The 25,795-nt window shown below is 45.0% G+C and overlaps 1 protein-coding gene across 1 annotated transcript in view; it reads right to left on the reverse strand.

Moving 5' to 3' along the window:
• Positions 1-4,111: 4,111 nt before the first annotated feature.
• LOC104467033 (lipoma-preferred partner homolog) overlaps positions 4,112-25,795 on the reverse strand; it is a gene marked incomplete at its 5' end in the record, with an annotated part of 70,663 nt that continues 48,979 nt past the window's right edge. Inside the window, 3 exons of the mRNA XM_010080643.1 lie at positions 4,112-4,240; positions 6,013-6,133; positions 9,173-9,351. Of these exons, the coding sequence (XP_010078945.1) occupies positions 4,112-4,240; positions 6,013-6,133; positions 9,173-9,351 (429 nt within the window). The remainder of the gene's footprint in view (positions 4,241-6,012; positions 6,134-9,172; positions 9,352-25,795) is intronic.

The following is a 25,795-nucleotide window of genomic DNA, read 5'->3' on the forward strand; positions in this document are numbered from 1 at the left end:
CAACCCCATCTTCTGGAGAAAGTTTAAGTAGACAGTTTTAAAGCCATGGTTCAAAGATACAGTAAATCTGGCTGTAGGGCTACTTGTGCCACAGCCACCTGACACAAAGCACTGATCTTGTAATAACTCAACCTCCAGTTGTCCAAACGTCTCATTGGATCAACCACCAGGTGCCCTCCTGTAGTTGCCGTATGGGTGTTGCAGGAGCCATTTCATGTGTTCTGGGTAATTTAACAGGAATTTGACTGTGCCCACATCCTACCCTGATCAAATCTGTATGACTGGGTGATACAGAATCAGTCTGGTATTAATGGCTATAGACCTGGCTATGTCATATACATGGCTTATGTCAGAAACTTCAATATTTTGCTAAATTAGAACCTGATCCTGGACCCTCCTGGACCCCGTCTGGCCACAGAAACCATGGGATCAGGCCCTACTTGCCAACAAATGTTAGACAAAGCCAAAGGAGCATAAACTCTGCAGACTCCAACAGAAATGTTTGTGTCATCTTCCAATTCTGAAATGAACAGTTTGGACATTATCACAGCCACAGACGATGTGAATTTTTATCATGGCTAAGAAGTGCACCTTTAGAAAAGCAAGGTCTCTTTGGCAAAAAGACTCCTTCTTTGGAACAGATAAAACAGGCTCTATTATAAATATGTGACAAATATTGTGATGGAGCAATATCCCAGTGGTTCTTAATTGCAGTGCAATTGAGATAAGTCCACCAGCATTTCCTAATTAAATCCTGAAGCATCAGAGGGGAGATTTCCATACACATGTGGGTGATGAGAGCCTCTGTGATGTATATACATTTATGCAATATCTTCTGAATAAATTTATAGCCATTTTAGAAGCCAAACCACACACATTACAGAAAATAAAGAAGAGTGTTTTGGATGCTCCCTCCTTCCAACAGGCAGATGGCTTTGGTGTTTCAGGGGTGAAAACAAAAGCATTACAGTACCTTTGCCCAGATGCATAAGGTCTAGAAATTACCACAGTACCTCAAATGTCAACACTGCTCCATTTTTGTCAAATATCTTCCATCCATGGAGTATTTAATACTTGAAAAGTTTGGCTCTCACCTCCCTGCACGCCAGCCTAACTCGCCACAGCACCCTAACAACACAGAGGATTCACATCTACATCTCCTGGCTGGCCCTCAGCTTTGAAACGGGCTGACATCCCAAACCTACATACCAGCAAACTTTTCTGGAAATAGAAGACAGAACTCCAAAAATCAGTAGTTTGGGCCAATCTGTGATTAGTTTAATTCCCATAACGTCGCCGGGAAGTTGGAAAGAAACCCTCTTGTGCAGAGGGCAGAAGACAAGAAGCCATTTGACTTGCTCCAAGTCCAGCCTATGGCACGGCCAGAAAAAGCCCAAAGGCTCTGGACTTTGGTCCTCCTTAGTCTATGTCACATTCCACAAGAAGGCACAAGAGCTCATCTTCATCAGCTACCCCAGTGTTATTCAGGAGAATCTCACCAGCCACTTGATTTAACACTAACAGGGAGAAGGAAGCTCAGAGCTACGTTTGCTGCCTGACGAATGGCTCATTCTGCACCCGAGCGCATCGCGTCCTCCCCTATGCTTGCGGAGATGTCAAATCCTCCACTGGGATACAACGGTGTCAGCAATCCCAGCTGTGACTTCCTGTGTTTTTGTAGGGTTGGTTCAAACTGGATTTGCTCAATAGTTGTGAGGGTTTTTTGCCTGGTGGTGGTGCAGACTGCATGTCAAGAAGCGAGCTCAGAGGTACCTTACGTGCCACGGTTCAGGGAGCAGGAGCCCAGATGGAATCTGGCAGGAGTCAGGGTGCACAAAAATCTGTTTACGTCTGAGGCACTAAAATTCTTGAAGGCCAGGGAAGAAATCTAGTATAAAAAGGCAAACTGCTTCAGCACAGCCACTATGGTGGAGAACGATTTCTTTTGCTTAATGATGCCACCCTTCTACAAAGAAGGATTCATTCCGAGCTGTGAATTTTGGGAATCTTCCCTGACACGGGTGGAGTATGCCAACAGAGAAACCACGTAAGGAACAGAGGTTTCAGGCTGGTATTTCTGTGTTTGAATTTACTGCATACAGGTAAAGCTATTAAATTTCACAGTGCTCTTCCATAAAGGTTAGTGCTAGACTGAAAGGAAACGCACCATTTGCAGGAACTGCAGTGAGTATCTCAGTCTTTCTTCTTTGTTTCCTATTGGTCTAGCTCATCTAACTTTTCTTTTCAGCATTAGTGGGTATAATTATATCAAGCTTCTGTTTTAGAGCATCAAGATAAAAGCGCCACATTCTTATTGTTTTTCAGTGGGTGCTTGAAAGAAATCCTTACAACTTACTCTTGCAAAATGCCAGTTTGTCACTTATGTGGTCAATCAGCCTGCAACTGTTTCAGTTCTGCTTCTTAATTTGTTAAGTGCAAAGAAAGGTATTTTCTTTGATTACATCTGCAAATAAGATATTAATGTCAATTCAGTGATATGAAAATTACTCCCTCACTATGTAATTTGCACCTTAGTTATTATGGGTTTCATGAACAAGAATATTATAGCTACTCAGAGTGCTGTGGATTTCTAAATTTTTTTTTTTTTAATTAACCAAACTAAAAAGAAAAACCCACCAACCTGAAAAAAAAAATTATCTGTGCCCAGCTTTTATTTACCTTGGCACATGTATTGATTCTGGACTGAAGATGAAAATGCTGCTGCTGGCCCAGCACTCTTCTGCAGTGACACTTCACCAGAGAGAACTTACAAGTGGCTGGGATGAAAATGAAAGAGGAAAAAAATGCTTACTTTTTGGAATGGCATAGAGAAGGGTTTAATACCTCCTTTAGCTTTCTCAAGATAAAATCTGAACAGCAGCACATATTTAGGAGGATCCTTTTTGCTGAAGCAAGATCCTTAATTTTTTAAATGAGAACTCCAGATCACGCACATGAACATCAGAGACATGTATATCCCAAGGCCTGATTCAATCCCTGTTAGAGCTGAAGGAAAATCCTCCCATTGCAATAAACAGGAGATGGAACAAGACTCTATTGCTTAAATGTCACCCAGAAACCAACCCTGCCAGCGGTCCCACCAGGATGGGGTATGTGAGAGAGTGGCAGAAGATTTTTTTTTGAGCATCGCTTTGCACTGCAGTTCTAGGAAGTAAATTATTTTTTTTTTTTAACCACTGGGATTTTAAAAATGTGTTTCCAGCCCCACATCCTTAAAAGACCTTTCTCAACGGACACGATTGGCTTATACTTCTGGTAAATCAAAGGTACGCTGTGTGTGTGTGTGTGTAGTGTACAGTGTGTGCAAGCTCACGTCTTCCTGTGATTGCTCATATCTTGTGAATTGGAAGCATCACTACTGAATAAATTTATGCAATAGCAAAATATAATTTCAGAAGAAAAAAAGAAAAAAACCCTATTGAACTGGAAGGGAATGGAGACAAGTAAGGGCCCAAGACAAAAGATAGAGAAAACCACTCTGTGTCCAAGGATACAAGGTCACCTCTGCACTCTCAGGTGCAGCACAGCTGAAGCTGCATCGTTTGTGTTGTGATGAGAAGAGCGCTGTGTCTGCTCTCACACCTTCTAGGGCAGTGGAGCTGCTTCTGCTGGTGATCCAGATCCTATTAAAGGCAAAGGGAAGCTCCCCATGACTTCAATGAGAGCTGGTCAGGTTCTCAAAATAACTTGGGAGAAAGAACTAGCTCAGTCATTTTTCACCTTCAACCCTCATGTACTTCTTAGGAGTATTGGACACAGAGGTATCGTCAGGACCATGTTCAGATCTCCTTCTACAGGCACATAACTCAGGTGCTGTGACCACTGATCTCCATCAGCTGCAGAGAGCGCAGGTTGGCTGACTCACTCGCTGCCCTCCTGAAAAGCCACATCTAAATCAGGTGCCTGTCACAGGCAGTCTGAACATGGCCTCTCAAAATGCCCTCTTGTTCCAAGGCCTTCCAGTTTTACTTTTAAAAAAAAAACAAAAACAAAAAAAACCAGAGATTCAGACCCTAGGCTGGAAAGAAATAATGCAAAGCTTGTGCAATTATCCCCCAACGGGCATCCTGGATAGGGTCACAGTTGATACTCAGAGATCAGTGCTGGCCTTGGCAGTCAGAGCCTGGATCCGAGCAGAGTTGCAGGTCTTGCAAAGGATGTGCCCGTCCAGAGGGTAACAGCCCTGATTGTCCCCTTCAGACAGGAGGCCGCCACAGTCCTAGGAAATAACCACACAGAAAGAGCAAAGTAAATAAGAAAGAAGAACAAGATTACCCGAAGAATCTATTAGTCGAAGAAACTCTCTCCTCACTCTCTGCCTTGTAACAGGATCCAGCCTGAGTCAGCGTAAAGCACGAAGCTGAGGGACGTGATATCTTTCATGATTAAGCCATTTCCTGATAAGAGACAACGCTGCAGAGAAGATGGGTTCCCAAGCTCTCTGCTGAATTTAATCCAATTGAAAATAAAAGGAGATTATTCCCTTCACATTTCTGAGGAAGGAAAGGTCTTCAGCATTGGAGAAAACATCAAACTTTAGCACATATTTATTAATGCAAAAAAAAGGATAAAAATAAAAATAAAGCATCACTGGGAAGGAAGTTTGGTACTAAGATCTGACTACAGTTCATCTCCTTTGGAAGAGTTAATGCCACAAAGCCATAGCATCTGTTCCAGGGGTGACAGCTAAGCACGCACCCCTGCCTGTCTGCCCTTACCTGTGTTTGTACTGCAACTGGCCCGAAAGGCTGTGCCTGGAAGAAGGATGTCACTGAGACAGGCACATGGAAACCCCACTAAAAGGCCCCAAACCTGTTCCAGAGACCTCAGCTTCTAAGTATATAAGGCTGAGGACAGCGGCTAGGCAAGCTGGGAATTATCTGTCGCTGTGTGATCACACAATGAGTTGGCCAGAGACTGCTAACGGAGCGGTGGCGAGGGGATTATGGCTTGCTCAGAGGTCATCAGAGATCTGCGTGTGTAAATACACCTGGCAAGCAATGGGTGGAAAGGGGAATATCCTTCTTGTTCCTTTTGAGACAGTTGAGGCACGTGGAGATCAAGGCCAAGGGAGTGTCTGTGTCCTGTGCTCTCCACTGCACCTACTCCTGACATTCCCGTGTGTGCAGCCTAGCTATCTCAGCAGCCAGCGTGGGGACATGCTGTATGACAAAATTTAGTGTAGGAATGCTCCACCGTCTTTAAAAAAAGCTGGGCCTAAGTAACGGGCTGAAAGCCGAAGTCAGATTGAGAAGTGAACCAGATGCCTCAAGTCTCAGCCTAAACTTTTAAGCCTTAGTCCATCCTTCTTTCCAGTTAAAGTTATTAAAACCTGAAACTGCAAAAAGAAATACATTTGGTGTCATTTTCTTACCCTGCCAACTGGCTGATGTATTATCCAACAAGTAACGCTTGCATTGAAGAATTCTTGAAGGTTCCCTAACACAGCTGTTCCCACATGTTAATTGCTTTAAGGTGATTTTTCTTCTCTGTCTTCAGACTCTTACCATCAAAATTACACAAAGTGCATAATGAAACTGCACAGGAAAGTAGCACAAAAAGCATTGCACAAAACAAGAATTATCATGTTTATGTGTCCATTAAAATTCTTCAACCCAGAGCCATATGTTGAGTTTCCTGTACAATCTTGCTCAAATTCTAACATGCAGTAGCTTTCATTTTAAGAACATAAACATGAGCAACATTTGTGTCCAAGCTGTAATTTATGATGTTCTCAAATATTAAGCCCTAATTGCCTGAGTCACATTCTCTTGCTCTCCTAATGAACCTGCTGTAAAGAAGGGACCTGCTTTTCTTCTCATTTGCACTGATATAAATGAGGAAAAATTCCTTGCATGCTGAAGTCAACGAAGTAATTGGACTGTAGAGCCAGTGTTACAACAGGGTATGCCTGTCGTGTGTATAACATGCGGCAGAGATGAAATGAAGCCAACCTTCGCTTTCCGTCCTTCACGTGATTAGAATACTGACCTCACACCGGTAGCACTGGACATGGAAGTCACGATCCAAGGCGACAATGCGTACGGTCTCCTCTTGTCCTGGGGCTGGCATGATGGGCTCCTTACACACCGAACATCTCGGAGCAAACTTCCTGAAGGAAGAAGAGCCAGTCCCAGTCAGCCTCAGAGCACAAGTTTGTCGTAATTGCACCAGCTGTGTGCATTTGTACAAACACACACATGGATACCCATACGTCACGGTTTGCAGTTTTGCACAGCTGCCTCCTTGGAAAGAAGGCAGAAAGGAGCACTTTAGTCTTACAATGCAATTTTGGGAATGCAGGAAATTAAAGAGCATTTTGCAGGCTATTAGGAGAGGACTTCAAGAATATCTGACAGGCAGCAAAGCACATTCTTCTTGCCCTAATTAACAGCTAAAGGGCCGGTCGAATGACCTGTGACTGTGACACCTACACACTGCCACAACCATCAGGCTCAACCCCCAGCCTAACTCTAAGAAAGACCATGAGATTCCTAAGGTTAGAAACATGACTAAGATCCACTTCGAGAGCATCTCTTGAAAAAAAAAAATCAAAATACTAAAAATTGGACGTTGGAACAAATCGGCAAAAGTCTTAATAGAGATGGTAAAAAGATACCTTGCACTATGCTGATTTGCTGAGGTTTATCCCATCCATTTCCCTCCCATGCACACAGGAGCACACTCCTGGCTGTGCTCACTCGCAAATAAGACGCATCAGGGCAATTCTGATTAGCTGCATTTTCTAGCTGAAACCAGCTCTCGGTTATCCATTAGAGGGTTGCCCAGGCTTAGAAGGGAACAGGTCTGGGTACAGAGACACCAGCGCTCTCTCTTCCACAGTCAGCCTGAGTTGCATAATGACAGTCCCTCACTGTGGGAAGGGACTGGCTTGAATCAGGGTCAGCAGGAGCACGGACCTTCCTTTTTCCCTTTACATTGCCCACCGTAAGCCCTTCTGGCTAATTCACGTATGTTCTGTATTCACTCCCCCACCACCCATGAGAAGTGGCCATCTCTGCTCCTAGGCAGGTGGGGATGCTCGAGAACATTTAGACTGTTTTGGTTCAAACATTTGCTGTTTTGGTTCAAAGCCTAAGGGTATCAAATCCCTTGCTGCAAATCTGCTCACAGAAAAAGAAACGTGTACCTACAGAATCTGCTGCCACATCAAGAGAGCCAGGGTCACAGGCTGTGGAGCAACAGAGGGCAATACTTATGGGAACATCAGAACACGGGGAGACCAAAGGTCCTTGTCTTCTGAAATGCCTACAAAAGATTGACTCTGCCACCCAGGCTGTCACATGAACCACCTCAGAATTAACTAGCTTACAAAAGAAAAAAAAATCTATCTGTACTAGGAATAAAGAAAAATATTAATTTCACTGGCAGCAGATGAAAGATGTCTGTGTAGCTGCGATCTAACGAAAAAATGAATTAAGCAGTGGCTATAGCAAGCGCTCTGAAAAATAACTTAAATGGATCATGATATGACCGGAGCTGTAATCGCAGTTAATTATATGCTGCTTCATGCAGGCACTTCCTTGTGCCATTTCGCTCAAATGCGGTGCTTAAAAACACTCTACCAGTTCTCTGTCCAGGCCACTGTGGGTAATTCATTATGAGCCAAATATTAACTCCCAGGACCTAGAGATGACTCCTGCAGATTTCAGGGGAGATGGATGTGCTACTGTGGGGCCCATGCTCGGGGGGTAGCTAAGGGACAGCGCGAGCATCAGGTACAGTTGTGTTATCAAGAGGATGTACAGGATGCAGAGCACTTGACCTCCGGACCAGAAGGACGTGTCATCCCTGATCAACAAAACCCGGGCTGGCCGAAGTGCTGATAGATGCGTGGTTGACCAAAGAGACTCTGAGTGTCACATTAGGTCTTTGCTATTCTCATCACCTTCCCCTCAATCTTTCACTCAACAATTCTGTGTCCTTTCCTTGGATTGACAGCCTCCCACTACCCACTCGCAGAGCCCTGAAGTCCAGATCCAGTTGCTGCCGAAAGACTCCAACATGGGCCATCAGCTCTTGCTCCCAACCTTCCTCCTGAACACGTTGAACCCTTGCCCGGTGGAGCTTGGGGAAGAACAGGCTCCAAATTATAAGTGGGTGTGAGGGAAACCCTTCAGGAGCCTTCTGTTGAGTGCTCAGGACCAAATTTTACCTTACACACAAGCACAGCAAGACAGCAGCTGCCAGTTAACCCAGCCCGTCTGAGCTATGGGGGATTTTAACACGCCAGCTGATCGCGGCTGCTTTACTCTCTGCCAAGCCAGCCTGCTTCTTTGAGCTTTCAGGCCCACACACTGATGTCACGAGGCTCTAATTAAGTCTACCCCCTTAGAAATTAAGAGATAAATGGTTGAGATGTAAACGCACATTTGTCAGTATTGATTTCCTCTTTTAATTGAGGGGTGTAATGTGTCTGTCTTTTCCATCCAGGGGAAACGTGTGCTCTGATTATATCTACCTGTCTTCCCTAGATTAGTGGTGATGATGGGGGTGGCAGCACAGCAGTGACAGAAACTACTTGCAACTACACCTTTCAACTTACTTTAAGTAGCAGTTTCACTATAAATTATTACCAGGGCTGTATTTTTAGCAGCTTTAAAAAGCTAATTAGCAACTAGAAGCACGAGGAGCTGCAAGCATCGTGTGGTCACCTAGATCCCTCTAGCTGGTAAGCAAACACACGAGGAGCTGCAAGCATCGTGTGACCACCTAGATCCCTCTAGCTGGTAAGCAAACACCTGCAGAGTGCAGCAGTACAGGACCTCTCCTAATTGCTCGGTGGAAGAAGGGGGGAGATGCCACCGTGGAAGCACAGGTACAGGCAAGCGAGGAGGAATGTACACACACTGAGTACAGGGGGAATGCAGAGTATTTAAAACAGAGGAGCACAAAGGTTATCCATAAATTCAGATGTAAGCAAAACCGAGATTAAGCAGCACCAGCCCCATACCAATGAATGTTGTATGCCATGGTGTGCCTGCTTGGAGCAAAGCTCTGCCCTAAGAGCCCTAGGAGGTAGTGGCTGAGGGTTCAGATCTTTTTGGATGCTCAGAATTAAAAAGGAGGATTTTTAAGGACAAAAGAGAAAAACAATAAGCAAAGCCACTGAGAGCAGCTTGGGCCATACTTATGGAAATCCTCGATGCAGTGGATGTTCCCACCAGCATCCACAGTGAAGGGGATCCCATCCAGGCTGCGATGGCACATCACGCAGGTGAAGCAGTGCGGATGGTAAGCCTTCCCGGTGGCTCGGAGGATCCTTTCCATGATGGGTTTTGCGCAGACGCTGCATTGCTCCAACGTGTTCTGCAAAAAAAAAAAAACATACACAAGAGATGTGAGCACCATCTCAGCAGGACATCTATAAAGGTCAGGTGGGTTGGAGGCTGCTGCTGGTCTACTTAGAAGCTTTGGGTACTTTCATTTCTTCTAGATAAGCACAGCACAGCCAACAAAGGGCATGGTAACAGCACAGGGCCTGGGTCAGGTCTTTAGCATAGTGTGAGAACACCAACCAGAGGCTTCTCTCAGCAGCTGTGACAAACAATCAGAGCTGGCCCATCAGGTGGGTGTATCCGAGACACTGCAGCTCCTGTAGCCAAGAGCATACGAAGCAGCTCCCCAGCCTGCACTCCCAGGTTTCTGCCGTCGGACTGCCCAGTCTGAACGACCTTCTGTAGCTGAGCTGATTAGAGACAATCTCCACAATGTGCTGAAGCTCAAACTCCTGGGGCTACAGAGACCCCCTAACTGCTCTGCTAATGCAGCTCCCGTAAAGGATCTTTATCTGTCTTGGAAGAAAATCTTGATCTTCCTCTCCCACCACAGAGACTACTGGTGAGTCTGGGGAGAGAACAAAGGAGTGTCTGCAATGAAAGCAGCAGAAGGACAGGAGTTCAGGATGACTTAAACTGTTCATTTATTTCTATCCCACGATGCTTGAGATACAGACTCTGAAATGCCAGCTCTAAGGCCATGCTCCTTACCACGCAGGTTTTACCTACTGGCCTGCTCCTGGAGCCCTGGGGCCAGAACCCCCACCTTTCAAGTGGGGGCCATTGAATGATCCATCTCACGTCAACCCTCACTCGCCCGTGTGGTCAGTTGTAGAAACACCAACATCATTTTGGTTCAGAGGGTTGTCTGTGAGGCACACCAGCCCTTCTGACACCAACTCTGCAACTTACTCTTTCCAACCAAGCACCTTAAAGACACATGCCATGAGCTGAGGGTGCGTTCCATGTAGATGCAAATAAAAAAAATCTGTGGCAATGATTTGGGTCATTTCACTGAGCTGGAGGAAAGCAAACTTCACTTACTACTCTTGCTTGATGCATCTGGGGTTATCAAATAATTTTATCAACCAGTGTTTGAATCTTGGATGAGGCAGAAAGTCTACAATCATATTGATTATAATTAAGACAGATGGAAATAAAGAGGGGGGGAAAAAATGAAAGACAAAAATCTAATGGGACAGAATATAAAAAGCTGCTGGAAGGCAGATCATGTTGACAAACACAGGAAGGCTAAAGTTCTTCTGCTTCCTCATGCAACAAAATTCCCAGGGAAAGCAGTGCTTTGACTGACCACATTGTTATTGCTTCTTTAAGCCAAAGTTCTCAGGGGCAAGATCCAGCCCTTACATGTGCAGCCAAATGTATTGTCGGGAGATGAATCACCAAGGAGCTCAGAGAGGTTACTTCTAAACTCACATATTTGCTATCAGACATTATCTCTGGGCTGCAAATCACTGGTAAGATATAAGCATAGAAATAGAGAGGTTCATATCAGAAGATCAAAAGGATTGGTTTTGGAAAAAATCAATATGAAAAGTCCCGAATTTCACCCCATATGAGAACTGCCTAACACATTTGTAAAGAGAGCACAGCCAGACTAGCGTTGGTTTCAGACTGGATTTTGCTTTATGCCTTATAATAATGGGCAGGAAAGAATTATTGCTGGCCTTTGTGTCTGGTTGCTGTCATCGTCATCATCATTATAACAGTAGCTGGTATGCCAGAAAAAGCAAGGTCAATAATTTTCTCCTTGGAGGAATAACCTGGCAAATTTACCATTTTGCTTTGCATAAGCAGATCACATCATCTCAGTCCGTATCCATGCTGGTCTCTGCATTGCCAAGGAAGGAAAGCAGCGTACCTGCAGACACCGACGGAAGATTGCACCACTCGTAAGGCATCTTCTGTGACAACTTCTGCATGGGCACAGGAGCGTTTGCCTCACCAACTCACTGCTTGCTTCATTTCCAACAGTTGCTAACAACGGAGGCCAAGGTATGAGAACAGAGCAAGGGGAACACAGCAACTCCTTAGGATATGCTCCCAGCCTCTAGTGACTTGTGGCTTAGGGACCTCCTGAGCCAGAGCTCCATGTCTCTGTACTCAGCCTCAACTGGATGTTTCTCCCATGAACCTTCCTGATCACTTTGAATTCTGAAAAACATTGAGCACCCACAACACGGCCAGGAGTTTCACGGCTTACCTACACGTTGGGGGCTGATCTGCTGAGCAGTTCCCCTGGTTTGCTGGCGCAGCCTCTGTACCAGTGCTCCAGCCAGCACCACCGAGCACAGCCCACCTGGCACTGGGAACGGAGCAGAAACCTGCGGCTGCAATCCACCCTGCAGCGGATTTAGCACCAAACAGCGTGGCCGGGAAATGCTCGCACTGCGGATCCCATACAGCTCTTACTCACACACTTCAGATACACAGAGTTTAAGACTCCAAGGGATCACTGCAATCATCTTGGCTGACATCTTGCATTATCGTGGACTTTGGTGGGAGCTTTGCAGGGACCAGGACAGCAGGAAGTCACACTTCTGGATTATGCCTTCAGAAAACGCACATCTTCTGCTCCCAAACCTCAGCTCAGTCCCACTGTCTGACGTCCTCACAGCTAAGTAAGACAAGCATTTTAAATTAACCAACTCCTGATTAAGCCTTCTATACAATGTGAAAATCAGACCTGAGAAATTTATTCTTTTCATCCTTCCTAGTCTGTACCAGCAAAGAAAAACAAAGTCATTAGTTTCAGACTCCAGTTCACTCCCTGTCTGGGAGTATATTTGCTTAAGCCTCTTTCCTTGCTAGAAACCTGGCTCAGACCCTTCTCTTCAAGGTGTTACCAGAAGATGCCAGAGGGAAAGCTTCCTTGATTCACACCCATTTGACATCAGGTTGCTCTAAGGCAGGATTTGGCCTGTGGAGCTAACAGGGTTTTCTTTGATTCCCTAATCAGGTTACCCCACATGCCTAAGTGCTGCCCCAGCAGCTAACAACCTGCACAAAGGTATTTCTCCACATTATGGGAACAGCATCCCTGCAGGATTATAAGTTTGGCTTCTTGATTTTGCTTTCTTTCACTGTTTAGCTAACTCTCCTAGCACCTCCTGGAGCTTTCAGACCTTCAGAAAGCCAAACAAGATGAAGAAAAAAAACCTAACAGCCCTGTTTTTCTTCTTTTCTTCCAAGCTGCCGTTGCCAGCCCTCTCTGTAATCAACAGGTAAAGCCGAGTGCATCTGAGCTACACAGTGGTCCAAAGCAAGGCACAGAGAAGAAAGAAAAGAACCAGCTACGAAACATCAGACCTAGGAGCTGGGGTCAAATTCACATCATAAGAATATGGACCGCAAATCCAGCATGGGCGGAGGGGAAAGTTTTCCATCCTTTTCCCATATTTTTGGCTAAAAGGCAGGAGTACTACTCTTTTTTTGAGACACTCGTGTCTCCAAAATCCCACTAATTTTGGGGGTTTGAAAGGGGTGGGGAAGAATCTCACCTGGGGAGAATAAAGTACCCCAATGTACCAGTCAGAAAAATAACCCCAAAGGCACACTAAAACACAAGTAGGGAACTGAAATGACCAGGACATCAAGCATCATCTTGCAAATTAAGAGAATTAACTGTGTACAGCACCATCAGCAGCAAAGTGGGAACAAGCTGCTTGGGAACAAGTATCTGACAGCAAGTGGTGGGGGAAGTTGTTTGAGGGCCTCCCTATAGCAATACTTGGCCCTTCAGAAACCACGAAACCAAAGGGAGTTGCTCTGCAGATGTCAGGTTTAAACATAGGACACGGAGTGAAAATCCAAACTGCTGGGAGAGACTTCTGGGGTACAAGAGCCATTGAAGACTTGAAGTGGGAAGTGTGTGAATCCCCTTCTGAAAACTTCACATCCCAGATGGAAAGCGGTCAAAAGGCTTCAGGGAGCAGAGCTGGAGTGACAACCTGGGGGCTGCAGCTCATCCTGCTTCTCTAATGGTGTGGATTATAGAATCAAGAATGGTTTGGGTTGGAAGGGACCTTGAGATCATCCAGTCCCACCCCCTGCCATGGGCAGGGACCCCTCCCACCAGCCCAGGTTGCCCAAAGCCTCATCCAGCCTGGCCTTGAACCCCTCCAGGGATGGGGCATCCACAGCTTCTCTGGGCACCCTGTACACCTTACAACCCCTCATAACCAAATTTTGGGTGCCAGCAGTAACTCACTATACAGTGCCTAGCCATGAAGGCAGAAGAAAAGCCACACAGAGGTTAGTCCTTGCTTCTCCTGCATTGGCAATTCATCCGGAGCTGTAATGAACACAAGCAATCTCTACTGCGCTATGAACAGCAGATGGAGGAGAGCTCACACATGGGAACACGAGCATGGTGTAGCTCATTGTGCTGGAAGAAGGAAGCTGCAGGAGTAAATGACATTGGCAACTCATACGCAGGGCCACAAACTCACTTTCTGCGAGTGCTGCAGAAGAAACACATTTTTCGTAGTGACTGCATAGAGGAGATGGTATTAGCTACGGGAATCAAAACTGACTGTTGTGCTAAAAACAGGCACACGGTCAGCTACTGCAGCTGAACTGTAACTTAGTAAAGTGCGGTGAGTGAATTGCTTAAAGTCTTGTGACTCCGTCCTTCATTTCCTCTGACTGCGAGGGAGCAGAGCAGGAGACATTTTCCCCATTGTGGGATAATTTTTGAGGCTTGAAAATGTTTCCATACTTAACTGAAGACAGAACACTTTACTCTCAAGAAGTCTGGTGAATTTATAAACCCCAAATTAGATCAGGTCAATTGAAACACTGCACTTCATGTAATTTCAAATGGTTTCATTTAGGTTTTGGGTCTGAAAATATATAGTTAAATGATAAATTAAATATAAAGCAGACATTGGTGGAGGGGTTAAGTGTCAAGATGCAATGTCAACACTTTCAAAACCTTTTTTTTTGGCATTATTTCTCCAAAAGGAAAATCCAAGCCCCCCCCACCCCCCAAAATCCCCAGCCAACCCCAGCTGCCATCTCCACAGATGGGTAAAACTTGGCAAACACAACATTTAATTCACCAATGGCTGGCATGCCACTGCTTCCTCTATATTTGAAGAGAGAATTTAGACACGTGTTGAGTTAATCTTTCTCACCCAGCTGGACACATTACTAGCAGTGAGGGACATTTGCCCTCCTGCTGCTCTCAGAGGGGTGGGTCCAGCAAGGGGAAGCATCCTGGACGATTCTCTGATGTTCAGGCCACGTTATCATAGCTGCATTAGTATGTTGGGGCAAGAGATGGGACCCCTGACAACCCAGAATATCCTGGCAAAACCCCCTCATTCAGTCAGGGTGGTAAGCAGTGAGGGTGCTCTTTAGCTCCTATAGATTTTTTGCTGGGAGAGGGGAGGGAAGATACTGAAATAAATTACATTGGCACCCCTGCAACATCAGCAGCACGATGTGGGTCTGAGCTGGGCATCCAGCTACCAACGGCAGAGCGTAGACTCAGGCCCTGGATGGTGCTGTATTCAGTGGTTTTCAAATAGTTCTTCCATTCGGCTCAGGTTTTAGTGGCTTTCCCAGCACAGTAGCAATACCACCGCTGGCATGCTTCCTCTCTGCTGGAATCTGCTTTTCTTGTCAGGGAAACCTAATTCAGCTTTGTATTTTTGGGCTCGGAGCAGCTGGAGGTGAATCTGGCAGTCTGCTCTCAGCACACAGGGAGAACGAGTCCCTTCTTCTTGCCCTGAAACTATTAGAGAAAGACTAAATCTATTCCATGGCTTATGGTAGTAGCAAAGATGACAATGACATGCAATTGAGTCCACAACCATGCAATAACATAAAGGCCATGATGAAAATGGAAGAGGGCTTGAGAAATGCTTCACAAATGATATGCAGATGTCAAAATATGCTTTATGGTGAGAGGAGGAAGGAGCTCCATTTGCTGCTTCTTAAGGCAGCTGTCTGATCGAGTGAAGGCTAAGGGATGGCTTTGCCATTGTCTGAGCATCCCAAAGGCTGGAGAGGAAGCCTAGGGAAGGCTGCTGGATCTGGCAGGCACACAAACTAGCCAGACTACCTGGAAAAAGTTATGTATTTTTAATGGTGAACATAATTAGTGCTCAGAACAGCACAGGCAGGGACATGGTGACCTCTCTCTTGCTCAGGGCCACTTTAGATAAGACCCACATCCATCTCTGGTACCACCAAGTTGAGAGCGATGAAGGAACGTCAGGGTTAAACAATCTGCTCTGCATTAGGCTCAGTGTCCAACCACAATCACATTGACTCCTTCCAGCTAGAAATCCACAGGAAGCCTGATGTTGGAAATTACTTAACTACTTTCTGGCACTCTAAGCTACTCATCTTCTGTACATTCCTTGCTCTGACAACACTGAGATCTTTGTCACTTTAAAACAGCAGCACTTACGACTGTAACAAATGAGGGATTAGTTCTCTAAACTGGCAAGCTGGAAGATAAAAAGCCTGGATTTTACTTCTGGCTCTTCAACCAAGTAACTGTCAGAGCCAAAGCACTCCCATGCTCTGTGCCTCAGTTTGCCTGTCAATAAAATGGCTCTAAAAGTCACATATTCCAGCGAGAAACTGGATGCTGGTAGGTTTGACGAATACTTGTAAAGTAGTTTGTGTGCCCAAATGGTTACTTTATGGAAACAAGGTATTTTTAACAGCAACATTTTTTTTTTTTTTTTTTTTTTTAATCTACAAGACTGCACATACCTCAAAAATCAAGAAGGTCTGGCTTTGGGAGGCGCAGTACTGGGGAATTGCATCTGAGCTGTTACTCAGAGCAGTCCAATGTGACTACAGCAATTTACAATATCAAAAAAAAATTAATACTGGGGAAATGCTCGTAATCACAGGTGACATTTAAAAAGCATGGAGAATAAAGAAAGTCTATGCCTATGAAATTTTTTCAACACTAATAATTATAGTTGCAGATAATCCTACAGTAAGCCCAGCAATTGAAAGCATCCTTAGCAACTACGATGTAAAAGGACATTGCTGTACATCTTGGTAGTCAGCTCCTGTTCCTTCAGGAATTTTCTTTCTTATGAAGGTGCATTTCCAAACCTTCTTGGATCTTGTCTACTGACACCAAAAAAGAAGAGCTGTGCGTTCCTCACAAAACCAAAACAGTGTATTTCGGTGCGTGCAGCTCACGCTTGCTGTTAGTGCTGCCAACCCCACCGCACACCGGGTACGAACCCCAGGATTACCATGTGAAGTTGGTCACACTACACCTGGACTGCAACCAGGTCCGGAAAACATCTAACCACCAAGCTCAGGCAGGCTTTTGGAGTGCTGTAGAGACGAGCATCCATAAAGCACAGCCACCCCAGCGGAGCACAGCCGCTGAGCCTGCCTTGGCAGGCAGGGATGATCTGATAAGACAGTTTCCACCTTGGATTTCTTCAGTCTGAGGAGATCCTGAGCTCCCAACCAGACCATTGGCCCTCATTCCAAACGGTTGCATAATACAACGCCTGGCACAAGATGCTGATTTTCAAAGATTTCGAATTTGAAGGAAATCCCTCAGAATCCCTCCCAGAATGTCAGAGGTAAACAGTTTATTCAAGGCTTCTGCAGCTCAGGCAAACTGGCACAGAGCTACCGCCGAAATCCCTGGACCCTGCTGCACAAGGGCAGACATGCCTCGGAAGATTAGTATTGCTTCACACCGCTGGGGCCACCCCCTAGAGATAAATCATCCACCGGCTTTGCAGATTGCAGAAAGATGAGTTCGAGGATTTGTTAGAACTTTTTTTTTTTCTTCCACTGGAGTGAAGCCTTGGTAGTTTTAAAACTATAATAACCTATTAGCTTTGCTCCTAAGGGACAGGGCGAATTCATTGCAGGTCTGACAGCCTGTGCTTTTACCTATTATTAACACCCACATGTCAGGTGAGAGCACCCACAAACCACAACCACAACTCCGGGCTCCGCGGTACAAAGTGCTCTGTGGGATAAAGCAAAGCTGGTCCCTGTGCCCAAACGCTTCCAGTTTTTGCACTATAGATGATGTACTGCTTGCCTTCCATGTTCTCACCATCACATCCATCTGTTCTCTCGACACACGATGTGCCTGACCTTGTCTGCCACCCCGGGAGTTTTGCCTAAATAAGGCTCGAAGGATCCTGTTGTGATTACTTTCTGCACAGGCAGCAGAATTATATGCAGCTGGGAGATGTGGCAAACACTGAGCAGATACACTCTTCTCCTTGTTTAGATACAATTGCGGACAACACAGAGATTTCAAGCTTAATTAGCAACGCCAAGGAAGCTGTTAGAGAGGCATTTCAAACCGCTTGCAGTTTAAACTGATTAGAACTTCGTGAAAACAAAACGAAATTGTGTAGCAAATTGTTCGGCTAAAATTCAAGTCACACTGAACCACATCAAAGGGAATACAAAGAAGTGGCTACCGGCAAGAAGTGGGCTTTTTTTTTCTTTTTTCTTTTCTTTTGGTAGAGAATTTAATTTCATAGCCTTTAATAAACCTGATGCTCCAATCCAAGCTTGCCACTCTGGCAAAGAGCTTAACCAAAATAACACTGGAACTCACAGCTGGCAGACAGAAGAGACAATAAATTGGTCAAATCTGGGCAGAATACAAGAAAAAAAATTTCCAAAATTCCATTCAATCTTCCTGGTTTAGAATTTTGATGTAACTGACCATTGACATGGAAATGTTATCTTGACCTTAACTGCTAAAGCTGACTTGCGGAGGAAAAAATGACTGACTCTGTGACATTTCAGTGGTTATTTATAGTTCTCCGCACCCTCCTCTTGCTCGGTATTTTTACATTAGAAATGAATTCTCGCCTGCCATGCTTTTCCTGAAGGACTGCCTGAGCAGTGCAAGAATTTGTGACATTAAAAAAAAAAAAAAAATCAAGAAAACGGAATCTTGTTGATTAACATGGAAATAAGATTTTAGTTGGAAACTCTGCCAGTAAACTAGCATCCAGCAAAGATGAGCTTTGTTTGGTTCCAGATTGAACACCCCCAGCCTTTTCACTACAGCCTGTTTAAAGCTAGCATTTTATGCCTCCTGCGTTCTCCAAAGGGGATTTCCTGGAGAAAACAAGGGAAAAGACAGGACTACGACTCAGGAGTCTGGGTACTTCTAAAGATTGTACAAAAAAAGGCAGAATCCTTCCCCTCACTCCTTCAGAATAAAAAAAAAAACTTCATCTCTAAGCCACAAGGAAAGCACACAGCCCATTTTCCCCTGGGTATTTCAAGTCACAGATAAAGGCATCTCTAAGTTGCTTCTAAGAGCTACCAAAAGTGAAATATTTCAGCTGAGTCTCACTTTAACAGCTCGCCCCAACCACCTAAATCACTCAAGCAAGGAGGATGCAAAGCTTCTCGTGGATGTCTCATACAAGCCAGAAGAGCAAGTTGCGTTTCCCAGCTGCACAGGCAGAGGAAACTAAGGATGCCTAGCTTCTGTCCTTGGGTACACCAGCGACTCTGAGAGTTTCGGTTCATTGTCTTCCACCTCTGTGCTTCACGCTATCTGCGGAGCGGTTTTAGTAAGGTATTGGCAGGGCTGTGATGATCTGACACAAGTCACGTCTCTATTACGAACAGCAAAGTTGGCACCTAGAACTACCAATAAACAACTCCCCAAACTGATCCAAAAAAGCAAGCGAGAAGGTAATGAGATTTTGCACAGAATTTCACGGAGCTTTCACTGAAACACCTTTCGGGTGCAAGATAATTTTTCAGTGTATCCATGCAAAGTTGTGAAACACAGGTCATGGCAACAGTTCAGTACAAAAATAGCTGCTCTTAATAGATAATGTAATCCAGCACAAAGCTTGAGAAACACACCCAAAACTCACAGCACTTGGATGCTGCTGCTACCTGAACTGACAGGGAGAATACGATTCTCCCAAATCCTCAACATGTTTCTTAAAGAGCTGCCAAATGTGTTTAAGTCCCTGATGTGAGGAGAACGCATTGGAGCCTTTAGGGCAATGGGAGACCTGTCAATGCTTGGGATACAGGGGCTGAAAACTTGGTGGGTCCTCTGAGGTCCTTTCAAAGGGAAGGGAAAAGGTGGTTTCTTATTTCCCGAAGAAACCCTCTTGAGTAAAATGCATATTTTAAAAGACTTTGTAAGAACACTGTGCAGGAACCACAGGCAACTGCCACTGGCCACTGTCAAGAATAACAGGAAGCAGAATTTAGTGAGTCAATGTAAGGCAAGAACTGTGTTTCTACTACCAAGACCAGGATTTTTTTTTTTTTTTTTTTTTGGGGTGGCCAGGATTTCTTCAGAGACTTGAACTGAGTTATCCCCTGGAGTGACATCCATTATTCTGTCTAGAGTCAGACTTCAATTGGAAATAAATGCAGGCTGGTAAGTCCAGGAGCAAATATATCACCTAGCAGGTACTGGGATTATTTTTAGATGCAATGACATCCCTATTCTTTTCATTCAGATGACCTGGATGTTTGCTTCAGTTCCTGGTCTGGAGAAGCAAGCTTGAGCCACCTGCTGAGACCAGAGTGACAAAGAAGGAAGGGATACAAAAAGGGAAGATGGAGACAGCTATGTAAGAAGAATCCAGACAAGGCACAGCACAGATAAAAGAACTTCCCAAAGAAGCCAAGTAAGATGCAAGAAAAGTGAAAATCCATCTACTTTCTAGCTGGAGACTGATGTTGCATCCTGAGAACCCATCCATTGCCTTCCTTCCTCCACTATGAGATGATCTCATCCATGGAAAGACAGAGATAGGGAAGATTTACATCAGCCCCTCTGCACGGCCAGCCCACCTCTGAGGGCTCCTCTGCTAGAGCCCAGGATGATATGTTATTCCTTCTAACCTTACAAACTGATACCCGCACTACAGATCAGATCCTTCCTGGAAGGACGTGTGAAAAGTAACCCAGAAGCTTTGGGCTATTCTTCTGTTCAAGACACTGTGTCTGGACTGTTGGGCAGAAGATTCCTTGCAAAACAATTGCCTACCTAGTTGATCTAACCTCTTGGCACTGTTCTTTTACTCTCAAGCTAGAAAAATTAAGGCTCCTTGTAAAAAAAAAAAAAAAAAAGCAGTTTTTGTATTTTGGACAGACAACATGGAGACTTGGATACAAGGATGTTGGATGGCAAAAACCATTGGAATGCAAATAAAAAATGTCTTGGGCTCAGAGTTGCCATCGAGAGCAGATGGGGATATCTGAGTAGGTGGTAATTCTCCAGTGTCAGCAGGGTTAGTCAAGGATGTTCAGAGCAGGAAACCTTTGCTCTAAAGTAATTTCTTTCCCTTTCATCACCACAAGAACTTTTGGATTAATTTGGAATATGAAGGACACCGGTCTGAGCTGTCGGGAAGGTTTATGTCAGAGCAGAGCAGACCAAAAATCAAGCTGACAGTTGGCATTTCTTTACCAGGTCTTTTACATCACTTGAGGAGGCTGCCCTGGATGTTATTTAAAGTTGAAAAGCACAGCCACCGAACACTGTGTTAGTCAACGGTCAGTCCCTCATGCACACTAACCAGGTTACTCCCAAGTTTATGAAAGCAACACCAACGGCTTTCAGCCAAATATTACATTTTAAAAAAAAGAAACAGTTGAGAAAAAACAGCAAAACCCAAATGTGAATGGAGCTTTTGAAAAGAAGAGATTCAGTTGGGCACACACAGCAGTAACACAAACTCCACAGGCTTGTGACAGCGCTTGAGAATCAACCAGCGAAGCCGAGCAGCCATGGAAAGAGAAACCAAGTTGTCCAACCTCACTGTTTTCCTAGTGACACAGTTCCATAAGAAATGTGCCTTTATATAAACACACTGAATGTATAATAGATATTATATAACATGCCCATTCTCCAGTTGATAGTGTCCTCTCAGTGTACGGACTCTTGGGCTGAAATCACCGTGGTTATAGAATATAGGGGAAAAAATAACATTATTCCAGGACCATTCTGTCCTGTAACTGTTCCATTCTGTTATGGGGATTTTCTTTCCGTAACAGTGGAAAAGACCATGCTCTGGTGCTTCACACGGTATTTTAAAAGGTCTGAGATCACCTGCACCAAGCGTTGTTTCTCATTAACGTAACTGCTGAATTGCTCATCTCCATCCTAATACAAGTTACTTCAAACTTTCCTTTCTGAAGACCAGAAATTGCCATTTCCCCAGTAAGAACTTCTGAACACCCAAAGTAATCTGACCCTCGCCTTTTGCCAAGCAGCTCATGCAAACTCAAACTACTATGGCCCACATCTTTCCATAGCTGCTGATTCAACAGACCTACTACAGGAACAAGAGAAGGAAGGGCCATTCTTCATCCGGCTCTAACTATGGATCGGATCCAAGTGCAAAGGGACAAGACAGTCTGGTAATAGCACGTGGCTCATGTACCCGATTGAGCCAGCTAACGCAGGCAACATAGACAAGTGCTGGTGGTCTCCTAATGAAAGGAACACATTTTCTTGCTGGCACAATACGAACCTACCAAAGCGGTCCCTCCCCGCACGCCCTGCCACACCAGCTTCCAAAGAGAGGAGGGAAGAGGACAGAGGGACAGGGAGTATCAGGGAAGGGTGGGGAGCAAGGAAGCGACCTAGGACTTTCTGAGTCATCTTCTTTTTCCGGGTTTGCTGCTGGGGCAGCATAGCCCAACTCTGCCCTACCTGTAAGTTTTCCTATGGAAAAAGTTAATATTGGCTCCTACACATGCAGCATGAGTCCAGCAAGCATCCTCCTGCCAGTTCTGCAAGGGCAGCTAAGGAGTCCTGCTGGAAATCTGGCCCCAGAGAGAAACAGCAGTGGAAAGCAGCCATTTCAGAAGCACATTATTAAGCCATCAGACCAGTAGCTACAGGATCCCCACGGAAAAGTTGATCCAGGCACTTTGTATAATTACTTGAGCCCTCCCAGAGTCATTTATTCCCTTTGTGGTTGGCAGGGAAAGTCAATATCTTCTGGAGCTGCAAAGTCATAGGGCTTTTTAAGAAGCCAGGTTTGTAGGTGAAGACATTTCTCTTTGCAAAAATCTTTGCTTGAGTACACTGTTCAGCAGTGATCCGGGCTTTTTGCAAAGCTAATGCAGCAATGTCAAATGACCATGGCACGCAGGCAGGTTTAAGCTTTCCATTTGCTTTACCTACATATGTTTTAACACTCACATTTTTAGATGGAGAGGGATAAAAATAGCTTAATTGTGCCTATTGCCTATGGTACTGCTGGACTCCACCTGAGGGAAGGAACTGGAGTTTAAATTTTTTTAAAGTTACACATGTTTCCAGGAGGTTGATAATTATCCTGTGTGTTTTATACAGTATTTCTGTACTTTTCTGAAAGCAACTCAACACAAAAATATTTGAGCTGAGATCTGGAATGCATGACTGAAAACCAGGCACTCGCTCCAGGGTTCATCTGACCCCACAAATCCTTGTTCTTACGAGGCTTTGGAAAGCGCTTTGAGATCTGCTGGTGAGAAAATACTGCTTGGATCCCAAAGACCTGTCCTTCCAATTTAATTCTCCTGCTTCCATGCACTTTAAACTCCCCTGTTTGCCTGGCATCCCTACGACTACAGCTGGGTATAGAGCTGATCTCTTTGGGGCTTGATGTGTGAATCAATTCACTTTGGGTACAACCCTCCTTTTAACTACCAGTCGCTCCCAGTCACGCACCGCACGGCATCCTCAGGGGTTGGGTGTTCTGTACTTTAGGGTGGTTAATTCAAACCGCCTTTTCTTGAAGACACTCCATGCCTGCAGCTTGAGTTGGGGTATGTTCAGCATCTTGGACAAACAAAAACAAAGCAGCCCATAGTCTCTCACAGAGAAGACAAACCACAAGATAGTTGGAAAGGAGGCCAATTTTTGAAAATCACCAGTTTTTACCTCTTCTGACCTAGATGGTTGACCAACCCAAGCACCACCTCCAAGTGTGCTTCTTGTGCTCCTTGAACAAAGGCAGACAAATCTCCAGGGGCCATAAATCATCATTCTTCAGTGGTATCAGCTGGAGTTACTGACATCTGGACCTGCCATGGCAGTGGTCTAACAGGAAGAAATTGTTAGCTAGTGCCACGTACAGGACAGAGGGATCTTGCCAGCATACGATGTGCGTGCTTCCCATCTTCCCACCATGCCTGGGCTCTCTGCTCTCTTTTGGGAATGTGACAAAAAGAAAACAAAACAAGGCACCACTCCTTCTCCCCCAAACCCACAGTTTGGGAGGTCCTTGGCGCTATCACAGCATTGTTTCTGTGCAGAATCCCTGGCAACTGACCCGTTTATGATTTCTTGTACTTTACAGGTTCCACTAAACGAGGACTTCCATAACAGTATCCAGGCCTACTCTGGAGACACCAAGAGATGAAGACTTATCGCTTACCAGTCTTTTGTTCCAGTGGTAACCAGTCATACTGTAAACTATTGGTCTCATTTCTACTGTGAGTGTATTTGGCTACCGCCTCCACCATTGTTCTCCCTTTCACCACTGCAGAAGTTTCTTTATTAGCCAGTACTTGGCCGTATACATTACATCACGCCACCTCTGAGAAACTCAACTCTCTGAATTCACTTTACAGTATATTTTCTCCCACCTTTGGCTCTTTTCTCCACCTTCTTCAGTCTTCCAGTGTCCTTGGAAGGAATGGACAGCAGACTAGATAGGGGATTCCACTCTCTCACCAACACTGAACCTGATATAAAGTCACACTTTAACTTAGTCTTCCCCCAGTCTTTACGAGCAGACCTTTTGCAAGGGCTATCGGCCCTTTGGCCATAACACTGGAAGACCTCCTTAGCTGTCCGTCCAGAAAGCTCTGCTCCTTCCAAAGAAAGGCACTTTGCAAGGCAGGCCTCCAGCTGTAGATAGAGCTGGTGTGCCAGAAGATGATGGTAATTTTGTTCCTGGACAGATAGATGGCCTCAAAGTTGGGTGTATGAAACCAATTTTGCTCAAATTAGTCCAGGATTTTCATCAGTCCATGACTCTCCATTCTACTGCTCTGACAATTTACTAATCCACTAATTTTATCAGCAGTTATTTTGTTCTTTGTCACTAATAACAGATCACAGGTAAGCATCAAGTACTATCAGACATGACAGCTCTGCAGTACTGCACTAGGAATCTATTTCAGCCCTGCTCTTCCATGGGGTTTCTCTTGTAGGGACCATTGCACTGGCCCCAAGTACATGGTTGGGGGACAGATGGTTTATCCCAGGCTGCCTGGATACCATACAGGGAATCTTAAGCAGAAGCCGTTAACGAGCTGTGTGACTTAATGGCATTTCAGAGATTGTAAGATGTGTGGTAGTTACTCCACATGTCTGTATGAAATAGAAACTTCAGTGTATACAAGGCTTTGCAGAAAGATTTAAGAATTGCTTCAGAACTTTACTATAGGCAAAAAAAAATAAAAATTGCTAATCACTCAGACAAGCCCCTGGAAAGCTACAAGCTGCCTCTGGTTACTGTTGTGTAGGCAATAGTTGTATTTAGGCATGTCTGAGTGACAACATTGCCAAAGCTCCTGGTCAAGCCTACTTCTGCACCAAGGAACAGACTCAAATCACCAGAGATGATCCTAGGGCTGGAAGCATGGAGAGAGCTTGGAGAGTGGCTATCCCCCAAAAGACAAAACTGCAGTATAGAAGGCAGTGCATTCCCAATGCCAGACCTTCCACAAACAGAACCAGGAGAAAGAGATGCGAAAGATCCCTAGGGAGGAAAGCGGGAAGCATCTGCCACAACCCATACAGAGCGAGGGGAACCTTCCAAACGAAGCTAAGGTAGTTTTATGCATCTGTAACTCCATTTCTGTAAGCTGCAACTTTATAAACTTTTTAAACTATTGTCTTTTGGATGTTACGCTTACTTGCTGTAACCTTAACTCAGTTTGAATTAATGGTGATGATATTACATTAAAATCCTTAAATTGGAGTACCAAGAGCCTCTTGCGATGCCCTCTTGCTGCAGAGAGAACGTGTTTTTCCCAAGGTGCGCTGGCTAGCCTAGGAGACTGCAACACGTAGAAAGAAACCCAGCTAGGAGAAGCTCCCAGCACCCCAGGAGCGTGGCCACCCAGTCAGCTAAGCATTCTGAAGTCCCTCCATGCAAGTGTCAATGACAAACAACTCACATCAACCCATTTCTCAGGGAGGTAAAACAGTGAAGCAACTCAATCTGAGTAAAAAAAAGACATAAGGCAGCAGAAGAATTCGGAGCAGGAGCAAGGGCTGGGAGATATGGACACAGGACTGTGTTCAAATAGCTTAGCCCCAGCTACTTTACATTAACCAAATTTCTTATTTCCTTTCTCCTGCTTAAGGGCACTCTAAGCAGCTTTGACATGTGTGAGGCCAGCACACAGACCTGCTCGGTTATGGATCTAGGAGCTACGGGAAGCACTGGCAGGTACCTGAACAGACATAATGATGTTCTGGGCAGGAGGAA

Source organism: Pterocles gutturalis, unplaced genomic scaffold (assembly GCF_000699245.1).
Source record: "Pterocles gutturalis isolate BGI_N339 unplaced genomic scaffold, ASM69924v1 scaffold27399, whole genome shotgun sequence".
Classification (NCBI taxonomy): Eukaryota; Metazoa; Chordata; class Aves; order Pterocliformes; family Pteroclidae; genus Pterocles; species Pterocles gutturalis.